Source organism: Python bivittatus, unplaced genomic scaffold, assembly GCF_059951505.1.
Source record: "Python bivittatus isolate LINGU-HERP-01145 unplaced genomic scaffold, Pbiv_v1 ctg000480_np1212, whole genome shotgun sequence".
Lineage (NCBI taxonomy): Eukaryota > Metazoa > Chordata > Lepidosauria > Squamata > Pythonidae > Python > Python bivittatus.
The window spans coordinates 72801897-72826835 of NW_028277075.1; the positions used below are offsets into that span (position 1 = coordinate 72801897).

Sequence of the window (24939 nt, forward strand, 5' to 3'; positions counted from 1 at the left end):
AGAAACGCTTCTTATTGTGTAAATAAATACAAATAACCAGATGAAAAGTACTATTTCATAAATTACACATGCCTCCCAAATACAGTTTAGCTAAGCATATGTTATTTGCATTCATATTATCTTTTTAAAATTTTAAAATAACTTAAAATATGGGGGAAATCCAAGGCAGTGTTAGGAGTTCTTATTTTATAAGGTATTTTTATCATCTGTTCTCCATGCTTTATCACCCAATGGGTGGTTGCTCCTGTAACAGCATTTCTGTTTACTTTCTCCTCCCTGTGCCAGCCAATCTTTTCACATTCCAACCACACCTATCCTTCAACCTAAACCTAGGCCACTATGACCAATAGTTGCTATTGCTGAAGACTGATTTTAAGCTGGGAAGGACAAGAGGCAAGCAGGAATGTGAGAGCAGAAAACTCCCCAGAAAGAAGAGGTATCTTCATGGCCCATTTTCTTGGATCATTCGAAAAGACTTTGTTGCAGTCTCCTGAGAGTTGGTAGAGATGCAAAGGAGTAAAGAGGCTCCAGGTCAGTCAGGAGCCCAACAGGAAACTAGAGGAATCACTGAAATCAAGCTAGTTGTAATAGGAGACGGAGGTTGTGGAAAAACATCCATGCTCATGGTCTTTGCAGAAGGAGAATTCCCTAAGGTAAGTGTCTTTTATCCACAATATCAAGCTCACACTTCCTATTGGTACTTTGCCAAGATCTTTCCTATTTAAGACAAACTATTCAAATATAGTTTCTTCAAAATAGATCCTGTTAAGCCTCTGATACTGTTTTTCTTAAAGTGAAGTTTACCCAGGTTAAATTCTCATCACAGATACTGTAGAATAGAAACTTTCTTCTTCTTTTGTCATGGAAGAATAGCTGATGCGCTGTGGTACCAAATCTTTCTGGAGTTTTTTGTGGACGTAGACTCTGACCAAGGGTACTAGTAATACTACCAAATTTACTTTATTTAACTATTTAATTGCCAGTGATGTGCTAAGTACAGTAGAATAAGACTTGGGTAGAACAGGAAATGTTTGACTGAAAACATCTTGAAATAAAATTGGTTTGGCAAGCACAAACAGATGTGGTTATTGTAGAAACAAAAGAGAAAGAAAATCAATCAAGCTGGATTTAGCGTATTGATGAATGGACTTAGAACCTTTGGGCACATATATGAACCTGTAATATTTAAAGTTAGACTTTGCATTTGTTACATAAAAGAACTAAGAATCTTGTGGCACTTTAAAATTAGTTCATTTCTTATAGCATAAGGTTTTGTGGAGTAAAATTTATTTCATTAGGCACATGGATATATATAATATATGCACACGTGATGAGGAAGTAGTAAGCACTCAATTAGGTAATCCCTGTCTTGCTGCAGATGTCATCTGATTCCTGAGACACAGCTGCTTCCTGGTGCCAGAAGCAGGTTGAAGTGGCCTCTCCCTGGCATCTGGTTTTACCCATCCCACATCCTTCCCCAAAGAGACAGGCACAGGGCAGGAGAACATCTGGCAAAACTATACTTCAAAGCATGTCCAGCTTCACAACTGACGGCTCTATTTATTCTTACCCACCTTTCACCTGGTAAAGAGTGACCAAAGCCAATCCTTTGTAGGTTCTGGCAATGAGGAGCTGATTCCCTCCAGTTTCACATATCCCTTCATCTTCTCAAAGGGGAAAACCATAGGACAGGTGAAGCCTTGCAGAAACACCTTAAAGCAGTGACTTTCTAGTTAGCGAGCAGAGAGGAGTGAGGCATCAATGGTACCTGACTTCAGAACCTGCCAGAAAGGTAGGATAACCTTGGAAGTCAGATTTGGCCCAAGGGCCTGAATTCTATACCCTTGGCATTAACATTTGTAAACTGTCACACAATTAACTGTTAGCAAGACTGTTTTTACACCCCATCCACCCACCTTTGTAAAAAACTATTCTATTGATGCAGGCTATAGAAGTTAATACTGATAGGTTGTAAGTTAACAGTTTCATGCTGGAGTCTCCCTTGAAAATCATGTGTTTAAAATGGCCACCAAAAAAATCAGCATCTCCAATAGAAGAGAATATATGTAGGTCGGGGTTGAACTGTGGAGCCCTTGGCACTCTCTGAGCTTGGTTGTTTGCTTGCAGACATTTCATCAGCACCCTGATGATATTACCTAGTTGCGCAATGAAACGTCTACAAGCAAACAACCAAGCTCAGAGAGCGCCAAGGACTCCACAAATCAGCACCTGCATGTGTAAGATGAAATGTTTTTATCTTGGTTGCCTCTACCTACATGCTGCATCGACAATAGATTCACTTTTGTTACGAAAATAAGCCACCATGTATTGATGACATGTGGCAGAGGAAAAAAAGAAGGAAATGCAAGGAAATTACTTTCCTGTAGCTTTGTGGAATGAATGCACACTTATTTCCAAATATGTCCCCATATATCTCTGAACATTTTGTTTTACCAGATGTAATCTAGAGTCAGATGAAAAATGGCTCCAGCTTTTAAATATTAATTCAGCGGAAGTTGATAATATGCTTTCTCCCTCAAGGACTGAGCCCTTCTAGTGGCAGAGAAGCCATGACTGAGAAAATAACTGGGATATGGACCACTTATAGGTGATCCTGAAGGCATCTTCCCATGATGAGGTATTCATCAGGGTGGGCCAACTGAGAATGGGCCTTTTCATTGGTGCCCCTACCCAAATCTCCTCACTATGTATTTATTACGTTTTTTGATAATAGGAAAATATGCTTTTATTTTCTCCAGCCTTTTTAATGCTAATTCTCTAGTCACACTCCAGTGGAGCTTTTTAATTGATCTGGTTTCTTCTGTTTTTGTTAGCTACTGGCTGTTTTAATTATTTAACATATTGTTTCAGTAGATGTGTTGTGCATTTGTTAGCTGTTTGGGGGATTTTTTTTTCTGGTGTTGTTAATTAATGCTAGAATTTTGGGGGGTGGGTTGGATATCGTTTTTCAAAATTTCTGAAGACAAGATGTTGTAGGAAAACATCTGTTTGGAAAGGCAGCCTACACATTCTTAAACAAATAAATAACGTGAAAGGAAATAGATGCAGTGAAAGAAAAATGTTTAGCCCTACAGGGATGGTAGCAGACCAGTCAATTCTACAAGAGATACTCAGTTAAGCAAAAATGTAACTTTCTTCTTCATCTTCTTCTAGGTTTATATCCCAACAGTTTTTGAGAAATACTTCGCCCCCTTTCACATCAGTGACAAGGAAGTCCACATCAGTCTTTGGGACACAGCAGGTAGGGCCTGTGTCAAAAAGGCAGCATTATTCTTTAGGCAGAAGCATTAGCATAATGAAATTCTGTCAAGTGAGATTGCATTATAAAGGGATGAACAAGCTTTTGCATGTATATAGACATCATCTTCCAGAAGGAAGTTAAACGCAACTGAGGCTTGCCAACAAATTTTGGTTACTGAATGAACACCAGGTACTCTGGCAGAATTATTTGCTTATAGAAGAAGCAACCTAAAACACAGAGATGTGGAGGCAATGAGGTGAATTCAGATTTGTTTAAAGAATTATCTTTCACTACGTAGCTTATTTTGATACAGAACAATATTCCAATGTAGTTGCTCTCTTTGGGGAGTATATAAAACATCATGCAATACCCTTTCCCCACATATCGACAGAAATATGCAGGCCATGAGCAAAAAGCTTTCTGCTCTGGTTGAGAATGTAGTATCACCTGATTTCTTTATGCATCACAACCTTTCACCAAGAGGGAAAAGTGTAAGTCTTGTGGGATGATGCACCATACGATGAGCCTTTTGCCTTCCCAAAGCTGGTGACCCTCAAGTGTGCTGGGCTTCACTTCCTACAGCCTGACTAGGGATTATGAGCGTCAGTCTAATACAGTGTTGTCCAAACTTGGCCATTTTAAAATAAGTGGACTTCAACTCCCAGAATTCCCCAGCCAGCATGGCTGGCTGGGGAATTCTGGGAGTTGAAGTCCACTCATCTTAAAGTGGCCAAGTTTGGACAACACTGGTCTAATACATCTGTTGAGACAGGCTGCTGTGAAGTCCTTCTGCATGGATAAACCAAACATTTTTGCTCTTACAACTAAGGTTGGCCAGTCAGGATATCCTATACCCTTCCCTTCTAAGCTCAATGTATAACAAGCACATAACTTTATACATTTTCCAGCTTGTTGAGGGAACATAGGGTTGGTTGCCACCACTGCCCCTGCTGACCAATCTACTGGCAGTACTGAGATCTCACTACAGGAACTGTATTTCGGAGGCAGACAAGTGTGCGCCTGTAACAAAAAGCCACTTTCAATACTTCCTTTCATTAAAATATACAAGCGTGAACAAAGCTGGAGAAGAAGCAAATGTTAAAACCTCCTACAGAGAATATTATTGGGCAGTCTCTCAAAGTGGCCATTTCTAGAGCCTTGAAATTTCTCTATAATATCAGTCCAATGATACTGGATATTATTTTTTAGAGATGAAAGAAATACTTATAACAGAGCTCTGTATTTCTTTCCTCTCTAGAAAAAAGATCTACCACTTCCTTATCTTGAATCCTGGGGATTGTGACAGAGAAAACAAGACTGTACAGTACATGTCAACAGTTGTAGTTTGTAGTTGTAGTTTCTCCTAGGTTAGGGGAGAAGAAATAAGAGAAAGAGTGGCTTTTCTGCCACTTTCTGAGTTTCTAAAAAAGAAATCTAAGTAAAGGCCTGGTAAAGTTAGAATGTCACTTACTGATTTTATCATAGCCAGTCAACTCAATCATAGACACATGTTCATATGTTCATCTGGATTGTAATGATTTGAAGATAACAGGATGCCAATTCATCTCCTGATTTTTTCCTCTCTTTCTCCCGATGCCCCTGCACACCCATAAAGCATATTAGGAATGCTAAGGCTAAGCATACACATTCTTTACAGGTCCCTAAAAATCACACTGTGATCAACAAGTATATAAAATCACAATCCTTTACTCACTTAACCAAAAGCAAGCTCCACTGAATGGATTGAGAAGACAATGTGTATTAGATTGTACTATAAACTACTTATGGATTATATAGGTGGAAGATACATCACCTTATATATTAATATGGCTACTTGTGGCTATTATGGACAGTGAAATGTGCTAAGGGACTGGGAGGAAGCCCTTGAATAAACACTTGGGTATATATTGCAAACAACATTTGTGTATAAAATATGCAGATATATGTCACTTTATTCTATACAGGACAGGAAGATTATGACAGGCTCCGCCCTCTGTCCTATAATGGGGCTCATGCAATTATCATGTGCTTTGATGTCACCAATCCCACCAGCTTCAACAACATTCTCACAAAGGTAAGAAGACCACCAGTGCCTCAACATAATCTGTGAGCTCAGTGGAAACTGCTTGCTCTGGCATCCATTGAAAAGGTGTGATATCTTACAGTAAATCAAATAGTCAGATTGGTACACCAAAATAACTTGCAGTTCTTCCAAGGACTGCAACTTTTGGGTTTGCTTCCTTTTCTTCTATTTCACTCCACCTTGCCGTGCATAATTATTTTTTTCTAATCCATCATCTGCTTGTATTACATGCCCAAAGTATGTGAGCTTCTGGTTGTTGAACAGTGGAACAGATAGCCTTTATTTGGTCCAGAATTCAGACTGATTAGTTATTCTTAGCAACCATCTCCAAATCCAGAATTTGAAAGTGTCAATTTTTTTTCTCTTGTTCTTTCTCCGTATCCAGCTTTCACAGCTGTAGGACGATTGATGAAAACAAATTCCTTGAGTCAGAACTGTTTCATTCTAGGTGTGCATCTTTTATAGAAGGCTCTGGTTGCTAGTTTTCAGAGAAAAAGAAAGCAGATCCTATATGCCTGAAATCTGTCCACACTTGATGTTTCTTTCACCATGTCTATCCCTCATTTTAGTGGTATCCTGAAGCAAACCATTTCTGCAAAGGGATTCCAATTTTGCTTGTTGGCTGCAAAACAGACCTGAGGAAGGACAAAGTTCTACTAAGGAAGTTACATCAAGACCAACTGGAACCCATCACATACCAGAAGGTAGTACAGAGAGCCAGTGTTCTGTATAGTCATGCTGCGCTATCCAACCACAATCTACATTAACTAAAATGAATTGCACATATATACTTTACCTCTGAGAAACGTAACATATGAGGTGACTTTTTGCATACATTCATTCCTACCAATGCCTACAAAAGGTGCTAATAATAGTAGGGCTAAACAATATTTCAGAAATAACACAAAAAATATGCTTTGGAATGTATGAAAGTACAAAATAGCACATGTCTGCAATTCCTTAAAGCTGCCACTTCTTTTCCCATGGCTGCATGGCTGCCATCTGCAGCTGCCACATGATCCCAGGAAAAGATGCAGCTACTTTAAAGAATTGTAGATATATACTACATTTATGCCCTTGCATGCACTGCAGCACCTTTTTGGAACCAAACCCAAAGCACTACCTGCCCTAATATAGTGGTGCCTCTAGTTACGAACTTAATCCGTTCCATGACTCTGGTTGCAACTCAAGTTGGTCTCAAGTCAAGGTAAAGTTTCCCATAAGGTTCAATGTAAATACGGTTAATCCGTTCCGCCCTCCGAATTTGGTCGCACCACGAGGCAAATTTCCCCATAAGGTTCAATGTAAATACGGCTAATCTGCCCTCCGAATTTAGTCGCACCCCGAGGTAAATTTCCCCCATAAGGTTCAATGTAAATACGGCTAAACAGTTCTGAAACATATGCATTTTATTTTTAAACCTCAAAAACCTTCCAAACGCCACAAAAACCTTCCAAACGCCACAAAACACACCACAAGCCTCACCGAACGTCTCCTTGCTACCGCGATCTCGCCCACAGGAAGCCGTGACTGCGTGGCAGCAGGGAAAATGGCCGCGGATCCGGTTCGTAAGTAGAGGCGGAGTTTGCAAGTAGAGGTAAATTTTTGGGGCCGGAGCTGGTCGTATCTTGAAAAATTCGAAGGAGGGGCGTTCGTAACTAGAGGTACCACTGTACTCAGTCAGATCCCATCAAGTTGGGCTTGATAGCTGGAAACTACATAGGCAAATGGTTACCATCTCATCCTTATCTTGAAATACCATCTATGCTTTGTTGTAGTACAGTATTGTAAGTATGTTGCTCTTTACTCATACTACCCACCCCTTAAATCAGGAACGAGCAGCATAGGGACCTCTAGAAGTTATTCAATTCCAACTCTCATCACCTCTGACTAGAATAGCCAATGGTACAAGATGATAGGAGTTGAGGCCCAAGGCCCTGAAGGCCACACATTGCCCATCCTGCTCTAACTTTAAGAAGATATAATGTCAATTTTGTTCTTTTTTCCCCTTCTCATCTTCTTTTCCTTGTAGGGGGAGGCCTTGGCTCGGAATCTTCATGCAGCTGCATATTTTGAATGCTCAGCCCTCTACCATGAAAATATTATTGACATATTCACAGAGGCTTCAAGAGCAGCTTTGAGTAAGATGAAGAAAAAACAGCACAGGCAGAGAATCAAAAGGACCTGTCTCCTTAGCTGAACATCCTCTGAATAACTCCAGAGAATTTCCAAAGGTTCAACTCCACCCAGTGAGATGAAATCTCTTAGAATAAGTTGCAATGATGATGATGATGTTGATGTTGATGATAATAATATAAAAGATAATGGGAGACTTCTCTAACTGGGGTGGTCCAATATGCAAATAGATAGAACAAGATTCCATGGAATGAATATCAAGTCTCCTGGATCTAACAGTTCAATATTCCACTTACAGCAGTTCACTTTCAGTGGTGAAGAAGATCAGAAGTGGTGAAGAAGATCAAAATGGAATGTCATTGACTATCTAAAAAACTCATCAGATATTCAAACACTTATTATACCAGGCCTACACCATGTAAAATTCACAATAATTAATGCTACCTACCAGAGCGCAATAGCATTCCATTATTTTGTTGCCTAGGATTGCAAAAATAGCATTTATTAAGTAACTGGAAATCCGCTGTAGATGGCTAGCAGTTGTCTTAAACTTGTTGAATCAGACTGTTAGGGTTGCTCAACTCTAATGCTAGACTATTTAAATTCCATCTCCTTTTAGTTTCAGAAACTAAACTTTTTTTTCAATGTCAGACAATAACCAATGCATATTCAAGTTGTTTGCCTACAATGCCTTCTTAATTATTCTACTCACCCTTGTTATTGGTCATCAGCACTATCCTTTCTCAAAAACTGTTTCCTAAGAAGCTGCAATAATAGATATGAATTGCTCGAAGTAGCTCTAATACATTTCTGCGAGATTATTTTGTTTCAATATTTAGGGTGGCTCCTAAAAGCCTTACTGCAGCTCTTCCAACTTTTCTTTCTTATAGCCTACAAAAGGAAAAATCCAGAACCACTATATTTTGAATCAGAAGAACAGAAGAAACCCTCAGAGGTTTCTAACAAAGGAAGGAAAATGAATGATGGTGCTTTTTGAGCCAAGATCATAACTGGTATTACCTTGCAGCCAGAAATTATGTTGGAGATGTTCATATTGGACCTTCATTTCCATGTATTGAATATATATAGTTAACAGGTTCCAGCAGCATTTACAGAAGTGTAAATCATAGTGTGCAATACTCAATATTATTACTTCATAGTGTGCAATACTCAATATTATTACTTCACAGCAGTTGCAGCATAGACTGGCTTATTCATCTTACTTGGCCATTAAATGTTGTATGTATGACTGCTCAGTCTTTTAAGGATAGAACAATTTGCTAGAAGTAGATAATTCTGTGACATAAGTAAACTGGATGGTCCCCCCAAATGCTATTCTGAATGTATACCTATGATAAATTCTCTCCATTCTAGAAAGTATATTGTTGCTATTGTTGCTGTGACATTTCTGAATTCATCAGAGCACTCCAAGCAATGTACAATTTAATTACAAAAAATAGTTCAAGATTCTTTAACACAAAACAGAATATTAAAGGTCTGATGGGCAAGGTTGTTGTTTGTACTGCCTGTCTAAGACTAAAAGTTGAGGTATATAGTTGCAAATATTAGAATTATTCATGTTGAAAGTCCACATGCAAAAGTTTAAAGTTCATTTTGATACAATTAGAAAAGACAAAAAGTAAGAATATAGCCAGAAGAGGAAGAAGAACTAGATTAATTGACTAAATTTTAGATGCAATAAAAAGGTACTTATAGGTAATCTACTTGTGGGGGAGCCTACTGAAGTTCTAGCAAAAGGAATTCTGCAGACTTGGATACCATATCGGAAAATGCCCTGTCTCGCATCCCAGTCAGCTGAACTTCTGATGGTTCAGAGCAGTGCCTCAGCACAAAGCAAAAAAGGTTCATCTGGATGAAGAAAGTGATCCTTCAAAAATCTTGGAGCAAAACCATTAGGGATTCATTGGCAATGATCAGCTGTTTGAATTCAGCTCGGACCCCAGTGGGAACAAAGTGCAGATGTAACAAAGCCATCATAATCAAAAATCCAGGCAATATTGGGTTCACATTTTCTAGGGCGACTTACACAGAATCCATCGCAGGAATCAAATTTACTTATGACTAAGGAACGTATGACAGGAACTAGATTTGCTTTTTCTAAGGACAAGCACAGCCCAAGCATCCACAGATTATATCTGATAATCTAGGAACAAAGCCAGAAGGAGGGACCCACCCAGCCTGCAAACCTGGTCCTTCAAGTGGAGTATTTTTCCATTCCAGCTGCACAACTAATCCTGGGGCAACTGGGTATATATCATGTTAGAAGCATGTTTTATTACTGTGACTTTTAAAATACATTATTCTTTTCAGCAAAGAAATGCTGCTTCTCTTTAAAGACACAGAAATGTTAAAAGAAGGCTTTCCATAAAGCCCTGAAACCCATGGTTTAAAAGTATCTAGCTGCACATTGTCCAGCACCCTCAAATTAATTAGTCTTAAATAAATCTTTAAGGTAAAATAGAATCACAGAGAAAGTCAGTTTTGGATGTGCCTGGACATGTTATCTATTCACAGACATGTATTAACAGAGAAAGGAAATGTGTTGCGTATATAATCAATTTACCTACAGGCCATTAGATTAGGGAAGACTGCCATAGGACAATGTCATCCCTCAGCACCATACATCAAGATTTATTTTCTATGCAGAACTAGAAACAACATAAATAGTATTTTTCAGTCCCCTCACAACCAGCCCCAAGAATGCCAGAATCTAGAATTTCTATCTATTCAGTTACCAAAGAGGAAGACAGGTGATGTGGGAAAATAGAAACATTCACAGGGCAAGAAAGAGGCCCACCATCAGAATTTTCCTCAGCAAATAATTTCATTGTCATCAGCTCCCTACTGAAAAGCAAGGTATGTACTGTAAACAGAAACATAGTGGAACATGTAAAACAACAACACTTGGATATGCAATATTAAGGATTCTAGCCAACCAAACCTATTTACAGAATAGCCCATTTCCCATCTTCTCCTCAGCCTCTCTCAGGACTTACACAAATTTTTCTTCAAATAAAATTTGCAAACCTTAGAGTTTGTCAAAACCAGCTGATTAATCATTCTCTTTCTCTCTCATCAGGCATTTTGGCTATAAATGGATTACCACTTGGAAAATGAGTTTGCCATTGGTAAATAGCAGATTGATTGATTAATTGATTCATTAGGTGCCATCAAGTCACTGTCAACTCTTAGCAACCACAGACGCAGCCCTTCTCCAGGATGATCTGTCCCCAGTCTGACCATTCAGGTCTCCCAATATTGCACACGTTGCCACTGTAATCAAGCACATCCACCTTGCTGCTAGTCGTCCTCTTCTTATCTTACTTTCCACCCTTCCTAGAATTATGGGCTTCTCAAAGATACTTGCTCTTCACTTAATGTGTCCCAAATACTGTACAATAATTTGAGCCTGATCATTTGTGCCTTGAGTGAGAAATCTAGATTGATTTGTTGCATTTGTTTGTTTTCTTGGCTATCCACAGTATTCTCAGGATTCTTCTCCAACAGCAAACTGCATAATCATCAGTACTCTTTCTATCCTCTTGCTTCTTCAAAGTCCAACATTCACTTCTATAGAATGTCATAGGGATAACCCCTGCCAGTACAATTCTACAATTCTAGTTGTTGTATGTATAGACATGGCATGGCATCTGGATATCTGCTCAAAGGCCTTTATTGCTATTCCACCAAGTGGAAGTCATATAATATCCCATACATGGGGACATAACATAATGTAATATCTGTACTTTCTGCTCTGATAGCTTAAGGGAAGATGGAATGTATATACCATTCTGATATGTTCCATCAATTCCTGTAGACTTCCAGTTTAGTAATGACCAGAGTGCTGATCTAACTTCATCTAACGGTACTAGAAATTCTTGTGAATAGGGAATATCAGAAGATTATCTTGGCTGTTGACATCCCTACTATATAGAATTTCAATATACTTCTTCCATCTTTGTTTGATCTTCTTTGAATCTGTTCATTGGTGTCCTATAGCATACCAATGGTTGGAACCCCCTTCTGAGTTTGGAGATCTTTTGAAAAACTGTCATTGTTTTCCATGTCTGTTACCATCTTCAGTATCTTTACAGATGCTGTAATAATACTGCTGCTTGTCTCTTCTAACAGCTCTCTGAAATTCTTCATTAAGTTCCATCCTAAGAACTTTGTTTTTCTCAGCTCTGGCTTCTCTTCTCTTCTTGGCAGTTTCCATTATCTGTTCTAACATTCAGCTTGGTTTCTTCTGTTTCTTGGTCTTTGGTGGTCTCTTTTCACATTCATCCTTATTTTGATTTCACTCCACAGCTCCTGTGGTTCCTTATCAATGAGGGTAGGACTTTAAAGTGATTCCTGATATTCTTCTTGAAAAAGTTCAGTATAAGCTGAAAAGCATCTTATGGAAACTGTTTGGCTTTGTTCTTCTGCTTTAGTTTGACTTGGAACTTACACATGAACAGTTTGTGATCTGTTCCACAGTCCATCCCTGCCCATGTCTTTGGTGTTATAACTGAGCTTTTTGACCTCCTTGTACTAATAAGAGAGTCAAGTTGAATTCTGTGTACTTTGGTGATATCAATGTATATACAGTAGATGTCATTTTGGTTGTTGACAGACTTTCTTAAGCAATGAAGAAATTACTTCATTGCCAGAAACTGATGTCATTCTTCTGCTTCATTTCTGTTTCTTAGACCATATAGTCCAGCTACACTTTTCTCCTTACTATTTCCAACTGTGGCATTCCAGTATCCAACCATATTTTGCTTAAATATTCTGTTGATTTCAGATTGAACCTGACAATAAAACTCATCAACCTCTTCTTCTTCTGCATCAGTGGATGGAACTTGGATAACGATCATATTAAAGGGCTGCCATGAAGTCTAATTGATATTATTCAGTTATTAACTGCATTGTACCCAAGTGTCTTTGCTATACTCTTCCCAACTATGACAGCAACCTAGTTCATGTCCTAAATGGTAAATAGTATGATTTTCTGAAAGAGAATGTCCAATTTCAGACCATTTCAATTTACTGATGCCCAAGTTGTCAATGTGTAGTTGTCAGCCCCATAAGGTAGACCAGACTAAGAAACCAATGCCATGTAGGCCAGGATTACTTTTATTGTAACAGCTATAGTAACAGAACCTTGCAAGTCTGAATGTGCTTCCCCCTCCCTCTCTTCATCTCTGTGTGAACTAGGGAAAGGCTTGGTTGAGAAGTTTTCTCAAGTTACTTTCTTGACCAAGGCTCAGGCCCCTTTTATCTGACCACTGCCTTGGTAGCAGCTCTTCCTCCTATCCTTCAAGGCCATTCCCTCTGCCCTCTATATCAGTCAATTCATTTCATATTTCTCTGATGAGCTTTCCCACGTTTATGCTTCTTACATTTCATGTTCCCATTATAATTCTGTCTTTGCAGTTTCAGATTTTCTTTTCCTGATGGCAACATCAGCAACTAGGTTCCCAAAGACTTTAATCTAGCCACATCATAAATACCATTTAGTACTCTAAAATATCCTCAGTTAACATGCTGAGTGCCATCCTACCTAGGGGGCCCATTCACCACTAAATTGTTAATTGCTTTATCTTGCCTATCTACGTGTTTTTCTTGGATGATGATGATGATGATGATGATGATGATGACGATTTAAATTTATTATGACTGCCCAATAGACTGGGTGGCTTACAACATCCAGATATACAATTAAAACAATTAAAAACATAAAAAACATGATAGCCCAGACTAAAAACAACCATAATTATAAAACTTGACAGGGGCCCAGAAACACATTAACCCCAGGCCTGGGAACACAGCCAGGTCTTAAGGGCCTTCTGGAACACCAGGAGAGTGGACACTACGTGTACCTCTTGAGGAATGCTGTTCCAGAGGTCAAGAGCAGCAACAGAGAAGGCATGCTTCCTCAGACCCACAAGATGACATTGTTTCATTGATGGAACCTGGAGCATACCCCTCTGACCAAATGACCCAGATGGGCAGAAACTATTGGAAATAGACATGGTTTACCATTACGTTCTCCCATGCAGTATGAAATGATGCCTTTGCCATTGACATTAAAGTGATCATCCGCTTCCAGCTTCTTCCGATATCACTGCTGTCCAATAAAGCCTACTTGCTTTAGCTGGGCAGCTGGAATGACTTTCACGCCTTGAATGACCCTGCTGGGACTATGTACTCTTGGCATACACTCCTGGCATTCTTCGTTCATCCCTCCTAGAAACATCCCCATCCCCCACCACGATGAGGCAGCACGGCAGGATTTGTGAGGGGGGTGGGGGTGGAGAATAGCAGTTTAGTGTATCTGAATGCGTGTAGAATGCCCAATTTTTTACAGGCTGTCCTGACTTGTAGGATAGAAAGGGAAAGCTTTTAAGTCAGAGAGTGCTAACAGTGACCTTTAAGTTCTAGTATGTTTTTTTCTTTTCTATCCTTTAAAAAAACAACTTAAAGCACACTATATATATATGATGTCAGTGACCTTCACAATATTCTTCGTCAGGCACCAAGCTATTACAGTTTGAGGTCAAAGAAAAGGGAAACATTAAAATGAATATGATTCTTCTATAGCCTAGTATCCTCTAACCTGATGCCTTCCTTCACACTACTTATAAGTTATATAAGTTGAAATTCAAAACATCTAGAGGATCCCAGGGTGAAGAAGCTGGCCTGGCACAGTTGTTGAATACACCAGTACTAGAGAACAAAATATCATCTCCATCATGTCACGTAACATGGATTTGGCTGTGTCCACACCAGTGGCTTGGTATTCAGTGGCAACCAAAATCTGAAAATGAAAAGAAAAAAGAAAAGAAAAGAAAAGAAAAGAAAAGAAAAGAAAAGAAAAGAAAAGAAAAGAAAAGAAAAGAAAAGGATGACCAGCAGCAAGGTGGATAGACTCAGTTACTGTGGTGATGAGTGCACCATTGGAATTGCTGAAGGACCAGGTTAGGGACAGATCAACTTGGAGAAAATCCATCTACAGTATGTGGTCACTAAGAGTCGTCAACCATTTGATGGCACATAATCGATGAAATCTTGGGATAATGGTAGCCCAGAATGGTTGTTTATAATTTTAGTTGTGGTTCTCCAGGCTTAAGGAGATAAAAACCAAAGCAGAGATCACATTTTTTGCAGACATTTCACCTTACATTTCAACAAGCCTTCCTCATGCAACAGTTCAGAAGTGGGGATCGCCTTGCAGTAGTTATAGTTTGTGTCAAATTTGAATTCTGTGGGGTTGATTGGTGATGGGAGGCTTCTTGGTGGTTGGAATGGTACCAGCTCTGCCTTCATTGGCCCGTCTTCAGTCTATTGTGCACGGTCTGAATCAAGTGCTTTACTGGGTGACTGATAATATCTTTCCTTCAGATTAAGCAACTCTGGACTCTCTCTCTCTAGTTTGTGGCAAGTTCACTGAGCAGATGACTCAAGAGAAATAAGGCAAAAGTAAAATTGTCCTTAATTAATATTGCTATTGTTCTGCAAAACAAACAAATGAACTATAAGGAGGACCAAATTAAGCAGCAAGCATCCTGATGCTGAGAAATTGCAGCACGGTATGTCCTGACAGACTTCTAAATAAGAAACTATAATTTTAAAAATGATTTAAAGAAATAAAGAAATATGAAAAATTATTCTTTTAAGGATGATTATAGTTTAAATTTCTGATTAAAGTTAACCACTACAACAGGGGTCCTCAACCTTGGCAACTTTAAAATGGATGGACTTCAACTCCCAGAATTCCCCAGCCAGCCAGCCAGGCTGGGGAATTCTGGAGTTGAAGTCCAGCCGTCTTAAAGTTGCCAAGGTTGAGGAACCCTGCACAATATTATTCTACAGTGAACAGAGATCCTTGTATTCTAGGCACCAATGACATTGTTATTTAAATCCTGATCCTACATTTACATCACCTTCAATAGAATTGCACTTCTGATTGGGATTGAAATGGAAGTAATAATTGTTGCATGTTGCATGAGTAATTTCAGCCTGAGCAGAAATAAACTTCCTAAAATGATTAAATTTCATTCATTACAGTGGAATTGTACACGGTAAGCATATTGCTTCAACCCCTTGCATCTTAAAATAAATAATATATACTTATTTTTATCTTAAAATTTTTAAAATTTATTTTATCTTAAAATAAATAATATACTGGCAACCCAATTTCGTGCGTGTTTATCTGCACCCAAGGGCTATTGAAAATTAGTTCAGGTTAGACAGACATAGGATCACCCTGCTCATACAAAATTGCTCAAGTGATCTTTGCTTTTACTATCAAACTCTATTAATGCATAATTTGTTTCAAACTTGGAGACTATATCATGCTTTTTAAAAAACTTTCTAAAACGAACTTTGTCATCTTGCAAAAGCCTGATTTCAATATAACTGAAATATTCCTCCAGAAGATTTTCTCAACTCTGCCTCAAAAAATATTAGGGTAACATCTCACCTTTGAGAAACTTATAACATTAACTGACGTTAAAACAATCATGTACTGACAGCAGCTATCAGCAAGATCTAATTAGCTTTGTTAAGTAGGCGTCAGTCTATATATTCCCCCCTTAAAACGCTTTATGTAGAGCTTTTGAAACGTGAGTTTTTTCCTGTAGCATACTTTTTTTTAAAAAAATGAACGCAGCGTAACTCAGAAAGAATATTAATTGCAAATCCTGAAGTTACTTGTAAACCAAGCCTTTTTCGGCCCGATCTAGAATTTCAATTTGTGTCTGTTAGCCCAAGTCGTAGCAAGGTTAAATCCTCAATTCTAGCTACGCTCTGCTGAAAGACGACTCCAAACCAAGGATCCTCTCATTACGCTCCCAATGCGATCCAGAATTGTGACAGAAAACCGGCTATGCCCGATCAGAATTGTTGGCGGAGGGAAGGGGTAGCGAATGCAAAACAGGCGAAACATTTTTTTCCTCTTTATTTAGTAGCAAACTTCCGAATTCTCTTCTAGGGCTTAAATCGCTGCGGTGGAGTCAGTTGTTTTTTCTCCAACTGAAAGAAAAGCGAAGGCTGGCGAAAGCGGCTGCCCCCGCCATCCACCGCTTCCATAAGAACGAGGAGAGAAACACGCGGGGCTGTTCTGAGCGGGATACGGTCCGAAACCCACTTGTTGCTAAATAAGCCTAAAAATGGGTTTAAGGCCCCACATCCCACTTCACTTGGTAGCTGCACCACAGAAAGCGTATCTGAGTAAAATACACTGCGAGAGACTCAGCCTGCGGGCGTATCATGTAAAACAGAATCCTTAATTTCCCTACTCCGGATCAATCCCACGGAGATCAATAACCCTAATCCAGAATAAGCACCACATCGAACGTTCGCTCTCTGCAGTTCTCCCCTCCGTGAAGACGGAGACGATTGCGCATGCCTCGCAAATCGCAATATTCCGATAGGTGGCGCAACAGAAAACTATAGTTTTACATAAAGCTCCGGCCAAATCAGAAGGATGGGGGAAGATGGTAGGTAGGTAGGTTTGCGCATGCGTTCCCATTGGTCAACTCCAGGCCAAAAGTAGATTCCGCTTATGCGCGTGCGCAGTTAAAGAGGGTTCAATTCTAGGTGGGAGAAAGTGCGCGTGCGCATGGGAAGGCCTTGCCTGTTGGGAGGGGTCAGAGAGGGAAGGGTACGCCGCGCAGGCGCAGTATGGCGGCCGAGTATGTGTGTATGTGAGAGTCTGACGGGTTCAAAATGGCGGCGGCTGCTGCTTCTATGTGAGGGGAAGAGTCTGGGGGCGGCGGGAAGGGAAGGAGGGCGAATGACGGTGGGGTTGAGTGATTGAGCGATGCGGTACTACCAGGCCCCGAGGACCGACGCGAGGGTGCCTAGTGGTGCTCTGTAGTGGGAGGCTCTGGTTTTGTCCCGGGGGGTGATAGGAGTGGAAGCGACAAGGCTGAGGTTGGGGTGCGAGTTCGGGGCCACCGTGAAGACCCCAAGATGGGGCGGATAGTATCGGGGGAAGGGGGCTGGGTAAGGCTCCGTGGAGGCATTTGAGATGAGCCAAGGCTACTGAGGTGAGAATCGGAGGGATGGGCAGAGACTCGAAAGGCAAGTTGAGGGACTGGGAAGGCTGAAGGTGTGTGTGGGCGAGACTGGTCTTGAATGGGGGATTTCCAGGGCTTGTGGGGCCAAATTGATTAGGGGAAAGCTTATTTATTTTATGATCAGTCGGACGCGGGAGAGAGTTTATGTCGCGGCAGGGACTTTGTGGGAGTTTTTTTTCTGCGACGAGTTACTGCTCCAGAGTTGATCGTTTGGGAGCTAGGGTGAAGAGAGGTTATAGTTCTCAGGGCACCCTCCCCCTCCAAGCCCGGCCTTGCGGAGAAGAGCCGGAGTATTGTATGCCCTCCAGGATCCACCTGGCAACCCCTCACCCCCCAGAAGGAAGTTGGTTACCCTTTCTATTTGAAGGCTTCCTGCCCTTTCTGGACACGAAAGTTCTCCAGCCTTTGAAGACGATTGGGAATTGATTAATTTTCTTTCTTTTTTTTTTCTTGCCCTAGAAAGGGGCAAAGGAAAATCAGAGACCTGGTAAGATCTAACTTTGTTTATATTCTGTAGTTTTGTAAACAGTGCTATATTTAATACTTCCTCTTCTCTCTGGTGAAAACCAAGGTGTCTCACTGCATTTGTGTCTCTGCAAATTATGTAATGTTCTAATGTTTAAAATCCAGACAATTTTTCTCCTCCCTAATTTCTGACTCTTTTTAGCAGTATTATTCTGAACCATTTTAATCACTCTGGGACCTTGGGGCAACAAGTGAGATTGGTGTAGGGACAAGTAGACATCTCTGAATTTCCCTTACCTCACCCAGTTCCTTCTTGCTATTTATACTTCAAATCACACAGGCAGATGAACTTAGCTCTGTGTTGGTTTTCAAACTGTGACTAAAATAAGTTATGCAGTCTGTCTTAACGTGTATTTTTTATTTAAGCAATTTTTATTTAAATTGGTATTATAGAGTTTCCAAAGACTGATTCCTGTGTTACTTACTTATATAGTAATGAGTCCTCTCTTCATTCATCAGTTTAGTGGCTTATACATTATTATTCTTACATAGGCTTTTAGTGTCAGGCAGTTGTAATATTATTAGATTTATCCTGCTATATAAACTTTTAACTACAGGAATCCTTCTATAATTATGTCACAAAATTATGATTGTGATATACACACTTGACTATAGTGTTGTAAAGGAACAGCAAATTGACAACACATATAATGGTCGAAATCATATATTGCGGCTAGCCTGTTAAAATCTTAAAAGTATTAAGGGTTTTTTTGTTTGTTTTTATTTTTGTTGCTGTAACTGTCTTCTAAATACATTACATCAGTGTGAATTTAAAGCATGGTTAGACAGCATGTGGCTCTCTGAAATACAACTCCTAAGATCCCTCACCTTAGCCATGCTTTCAGGAATTGAAGGGCAACAGGCTACTCACTTTTTTGATTTATGGAATGGTGTAAGTCAATGGATCTCAAGTTTTGCATGGTAGCAGCCGCATCAGAATGATATGCAAATTTGTGCAACACCCTATTCATGGATAAAAATATTGATCACGCTGATGTTAAGGTTGGGCAAGAAATAAATATAACACTTTTACTTATTACTTTAATCCATCATTATGGGGTTAATCCATCATTATGGGTTTGCAGTTACTGCAGTTTCCCACTGTGGGCTTGAATACACAAAATTAGGAGCAAAGCCCAGAGCAAGTTTTTACAGTGTCCTCCTTTGCCTGAGCAAGCCTGATGAAGTTTTTTAAAGACCAAGACACACTTGTGATTCTCTGGGAGATCCTGACTCACAGTTCGAGGACATTTGATATAATATTAGCAAACTGCTTTATCAAATATTCCTCGAGCTGAAAAAAGTTACTGTCCTATATATTAAATCATTATAATGAAAAATAGATTATAAGTCAACTTGTAATTGTTTTGAAGTCAGACAGGTAGCATGGGAATTGTGAGAACTATCTTTATAGTCATAGTATTAGTGTTGAAATACTTTCTATAAAAATATCTGAAAATATTTTTGAATTAAATTGAGTATGTTTGTTCTTAATTTGATTTTTCAACCCATGTGACACAACATATTGTGTGTCACAGATCAACGTACCCATATGCATTATCACTGGACAAATTATGGAAGACCCCTCAGAAGCTGCAGCTGGTCCAGAATGCAGTAGGACAGGCAGAATGTAATATCTCTGTTTCATGAGCTACACTGGTTGCCAGCAAGCTTCTGGGTGCGATTCAAAGTGCTGATTGCACTTATAAACCTCTTCATGGTATAGGGCTTGGTAATCTGAGAACCATCTGTCTCCAGTCATTTCTGCCCCTCCTGTACAACTGAACAGAGTTGACGTGCTCTGAGTTCCCATTGATCAGTGTCACCTGATGGAAAGCAGGCTTTCTCTGTCACAGCACCTGCTTCAAACTTCATATGGCTCTTACCCTGCCTTTGTTCAAATGGTTGTTATTATTATTAGTTATTAAATTTATATGCTGTCAGACTCCCAGTGATTCTGGGTGGTTATAAACATGGCTATTCCCCCAAGCCTTGGACTATGGTAGGTGGTGGACCTGTGTGGTAGATTGGTATGTTTTGTTGTGTCCAGACAGTACTGTTCTTTATTGCTTTTCATACCATTTTTAGTGTTGTATGCCACCCAGAATCATAGTGGAGTTGCATGGCCTTATAAATTTAATAAATAAAATAAATACATTGATATGGTTTTCTATGCAATTGCCAGATCATACTTGGATTGCAAATGCTCTGTCTATCTGAATGAAATCTAAAATATTTTCTGATCAATATGGGTGGTGGTAACTGAAGTTCAAAACATCTAAAGATGGGACATGTTTTGGAAGGCTGAAAGAAAGCATTGAAGGGAAATCTCTGATATACTGCTTCCTTTCTCTGGTCTCAAGGAGGAAGAGGAAGAAGATAGCAGTTCTGATATATCCTTCTCACTTTCATCAGAAGAATCTGAGATGGAGCCTGAAGAAGAACGGATCCGTTATAGCAAACGACTGGTAAGTGTGACTCTTTTTATGTTTCATTTCAGCCATGTATATTTACACATATACAGTCTGATGTTTAATGCATTCACTTTCAAATGTGGTGGCTTCATAGCTGCTAGAGATTGGTCAGGTCACTTTAACATAATTTGCACTCTGCTTACCAAAATAAATGGTATAGGTATAACTTTTGAAGAATACAGGCAACACTGGCATCACAGTGTTTGATGGAGTGTGAGGAAAAAGTAAAAATACAGACACAATGCATGATGCTTGCTTTTCTCAACTTTCATCAATATAGTCTCTAATCTATCATTATTCAGAACTTTGAAAAAGTTGCAACAGAAGGAACAGTTAGGTGATCTTGAAAAAACTAAGCATGGTTGTGTCCATTCATACTTCAAAGAGAGACTACCAGGAAATCTCAGGGCTTTAGACTGGCAAGTCAAAAAAGCCTCCTAGGAGAAGGCAGTAGCAAGCCACTTCTATATCGTTGCTGGAAAAGAACATGGATATGTTTCGGTAGTTACTGGAAGTTAAACCCAATTGAAAAGAAATTTACTTCTTAGAAGTTGATTGTGATAGTGTTCAGAGTTGTTTGACTTCATCTAATGAGTCTTGATGTTATACTTGGGGTGTGCAGTGATCTGGAATCAAAGGAGAAAAGGGGATTCAGAGCATGCATGGTGTTCACATAACACTTGTTGGTAACTTTTTAAAGAAATTGTGTGTTTCCTCTGCAGTCCCAAAGAAAGACACAGTTGATTTAAGGAGTTGTCAAAAGGTGTTACATGTGTATCCCCACTTTTCCCCTTTGAATCTGATCACTGTCCAGCCCTGCTAGACTACTCTACCATGCTTTTGAACCTGAAAATTGTTCAGATGCTTTCCAACTGATTTGTTATGCAGCATTTTATCTTATTGACTGGAATCTGTTGCTGTACTTATATGTGTTAGCTCCATTATTTTCTAGGAATAATGTAATGTACTGCTTTAAACTCTTAAGATCTTAAAAGTCATGCACTTTTCCTCTACATTCCATTATTTTTTAAAGTAATTCAAAAGACTTCTTATGATTATACTTTTACAGACCAAAGGCATACTTGGTGGATACTCCACTATCTGTGAAATATCCTTTCACTGGAGATAAATCAAAGTTCAAGTCCAGCTTACAGTCTTAAAAGCAAAAGGCTGTGTGTGCTAGAGTTACAAAAAGGATAAAGTAACCTACATTCTGATAAAGCGTTTCCAATACATAATTAGTTAAGGAGAATTGAATGTTAGCTCCTCTGAGTTCTTGGGATAGGGGTGCTGGTGTAACACCTTAATAAGGGAACTTATCTGCAGAAATGTTAAAATAGATAGGAGTTCAGGAAACAGATGAGATACCACATGGAATTGTGACTATTGCTTGTCACGTTAAGATTGTTGTATTTTAGGAGCAAAGTGAAGACATGCACTTGTATACTCCAAACTGAATATGACTTGAAAATTTATATTTATATATTTTCAGACAAGAGGTTAATGGATAAAGTAGTGGTTATGGTAATTATTTACCATGTAATAGTATGCACTGGATTGTAATTATGCTTATCTGTGAGGCCACATTTATATGCTTTTTCTTGAATCTTTGTAATGACTCTTTAAGGTTTATCCACTACTTTGCAGAGGAATGGAAGTTCAGATCTATCCACAAGTACTATAAGAGTTTACTCATAAATAATTTATTTTAGAGTGGTCATGTATAGAATTGTAGAATGTAACCCGGAAGGCTCCTTGCAGATTATCTAGAAACCAATACCCTCCCCAGTGAGGGAAAAGAGCCAGTTTGGTCCAGTGGTTAAGGCACCAGACTAGAAGGCAGGAGGATGCGAGTTCTAGTCCCGCCGTAGGCACAAAAGCCGGCTGGGTGACTTTGGGCCAGTCATTCTCTCTCAGCCCAACCCACCTCACAGGGTTGTTGTGGGGAAAATAGGAGGAGGAAGGAGTATTATGTATGTTTGCTACCTTGAGTTATTTATGAAGTAATAAAGACAGGATAAAAAATCTTAAAAAAAAAAATTACAACAGCATCCCCAGTGGACGGCCTGTTTAAAGAGCGAAGGAGAGTCTACCATTCTTCTCTTTTAGTTATCAATATGTTTCATTGCATAGTAATTTGCAGTTATAAGCAAACAGTCTTAAGGGCAAGCTTGGAATACATATTTCAAGATATGATGTTTTCAACTTGAGCTTTCAACAAAGTAGGTGTGTGTACTTGAAGTTAAGCTGAGGGTTGCCAAACTGTAGAAAAACGTAGTTTTATTATATGCTACTTATTTTGAATAACTTATATACTGAACAATTAATCATTGCCAGTCTCTTCCTGAAAAAAATTGTGGATGGATTAGTGATGAGCTATGTATGCTGGCCCTGCTCGGCTACTACTAACTATCAGCTTCATCACATTTTAAAATTGGTAGGAACTTTGTCTTTTCTTGTAGGTACTAAAGGTAGAAGTTTAATGTTTAAAATGTTTAAAATGGAGGTTTTCTAATAACCTCTAACTACAAGTGTTAGAGGTTATTAGACTTGGATTATTTGCGCTTCGGTTGTAGCTGCATGTATACAGATGTAAGTCAAGATTTTAGAATCGTTTTTAAGCTAGCAGTATTGGACTAGTTCACACATACAGTGTTATGATGGATAGACTGAGCCCCAAACAAATATATCTTTAAGGAGAGCCACATTTGGACTTTGATTTGCGTGCTGGGAGCTACCTACCAGCAAATAGCTTGAATCACAAACTTGATTTAAACTTAAATCTAATTAGAATTCACATTTGTATATTTCACATATTTAATAATTTCCATTTTCTGTCACTTTTAAAAATACAGTTTTATGCAACTTTTAGACTGGCATTTAGAGGACATACTCAAGACTTTGAAATACCACAACCTGTATACTCTGGTTATATATTATGTCACAAGCCGTGAGATCATAAGAAATTAGGAAATTAGCCCTACAGTTCTCTATGAATATTTTGTAATACTCAAGAATTATTTCTGTCCTCACAAGAAAGAGAATTACTTATAGCTACTTTACCAAACTTCTCACATTCAGTTATGTGCTATCAGAATATAGGATGACTATTCATCCCAAGCATTGTTGAATGAAGAAAGAAATATGAAGGGGGAGGAAGAATACTTGCTACTGAAAATATATATTTTTTTAGAAGAAGCAGTATCAGTTACTACTGAAGTATGAAGAACTAAAGTTCCAAAAAAAGGTGGAAAAGCATCCTTTGGCTGCAGTTCTATGTCCCTGAGCATGTCTCAGGAATGTTAGGATACTTCACATCTCCCATGTGAGGGCAACAAGAGAGTGAGGTCTGTTCTTAGACATGATCCACCTTTCTTTATCTTTCCCAATATCCAGCCATGCCCATAGCCCTGTAGCTAGTTTTACCTAATTTTCCTGCTACTGATTGCAGTTGGAGGAATATTGGAGAAGGAATAGAGAAACCTTAATTATTCTCTTTCTTTTGGCCTGTCACAAGAAGTATGGCTGAGCTCAGGATAAAGCACCACTTTCATCTTTGGCAGTTCTCTTTCCTGTTGATAAACTTGCTCTACCTGTATCCTTGTGACATACTTTAAAACATTCATATAAGTTGGCTTATTAAATAGCTATGTATGGTTGTTTGTAAACTAAAATATTTTTCTGTGAGCACCAAGTATTATCATTCAAGTCCCCTATATCTAGTGGGAACAAAAGGACTATTTGTGCCCAACCTTAATTTAAGATTCTCTAGACTTCAGAGGTTCGGGGAAGTTAAGTTTAAGATAGGAGGGGTGGATTGTATGGAAGTGGGTTTTGGGAGCAGATTTTATTTTAATGTGAAGGAAGGGATGAGGACAATACGTGGCTGCAGATAGAGCTCTTTGCTGAAAGGGGTAAATGTGGACTGGTAATAATAAAACAGTGTAATTACAGGAAACCCTTTCTCCATAATGATTTGTTTGCAGTATACAGTGGAACCTCAGGTTATGAATGCCTCTGTTAACGAACTTTTCGGGTTACGACCAGCTCCGGCCACAAAAATTTACCTCGGTTTGCGAACTACGCCTCGGGGTACGAGCAGGATACGCGGTCATTTTCCCTCCCGTGACACGGTCCGCGGCCATTTTTCCGCCCCTGACACGTGGTCCGCGGCCATTTTCCGCCCCTGACATGTGGTCCGCGGCCATTTTCCGCCCCTGACACGTGGTCCATGGCCATTTTCCGCCCCTGACACGTGGTCGTAGGGAGGGGGACTCTCCCTCCAAGCAATAGCGCCTCCCTGTCCTCCACGCCAGAACGGATTAACGGTAATTACATTGAACCTTATGGGGAAATTTCCTTCGGGTTGCG

The 24939-nt window shown here is 39.3% G+C and overlaps 2 protein-coding genes across 5 annotated transcripts in view; both read left to right on the plus strand.

The window, feature by feature from the left end:
• The first annotated feature begins 323 nt into the window (after positions 1-323).
• LOC103064936 (rho-related GTP-binding protein RhoF) lies at positions 324-10533 on the plus strand. Its single transcript, XM_007430955.4, has 5 exons — positions 324-653; positions 3175-3262; positions 5227-5336; positions 5915-6049; positions 7378-10533. The coding sequence occupies exons 1-5, from the start codon at positions 507-509 to the stop codon at positions 7543-7545; spliced, it is 648 nt and encodes a 215-aa protein (XP_007431017.1). The 5' UTR covers positions 324-506; the 3' UTR covers positions 7546-10533.
• A 6621-nt stretch (positions 10534-17154) lies between these two features.
• KDM2A (lysine demethylase 2A) overlaps positions 17155-24939 on the plus strand; it is a 61197-nt gene continuing 53412 nt past the window's right edge. Inside the window, exons 1-3 of one of the 4 annotated variants that reach the window (XM_007430952.4) lie at positions 17155-17239; positions 18029-18056; positions 20458-20562. In XM_007430952.4, coding sequence (XP_007431014.1) covers positions 17217-17239; positions 18029-18056; positions 20458-20562 — 156 coding nt within the window. In that variant the 5' untranslated portion in view covers positions 17155-17216. Of the gene's footprint in view, positions 17240-17282; positions 17540-18028; positions 18057-20457; positions 20563-24939 lie in introns of those variants that run through there. The other 3 variants (XM_007430953.3, XM_015888566.3, XM_088146284.1) reach the window with 3 other exon arrangements.

Coding starts and splice junctions, on each gene's coding strand:
- LOC103064936 (XM_007430955.4), top strand. CDS start 507: ATGCAAAGGAGTAAAGAGGCTCCAGGTCAGTCAGGAGCCCAACAGGAA. Junction 3,263..5,226: donor CAGTCTTTGGGACACAGCAG/GTAGGGCCTGTG, acceptor TATTCTATACAG/GACAGGAAGATTATGACAGG. Junction 5,337..5,914: donor TCAACAACATTCTCACAAAG/GTAAGAAGACCA, acceptor CCCTCATTTTAG/TGGTATCCTGAAGCAAACCA.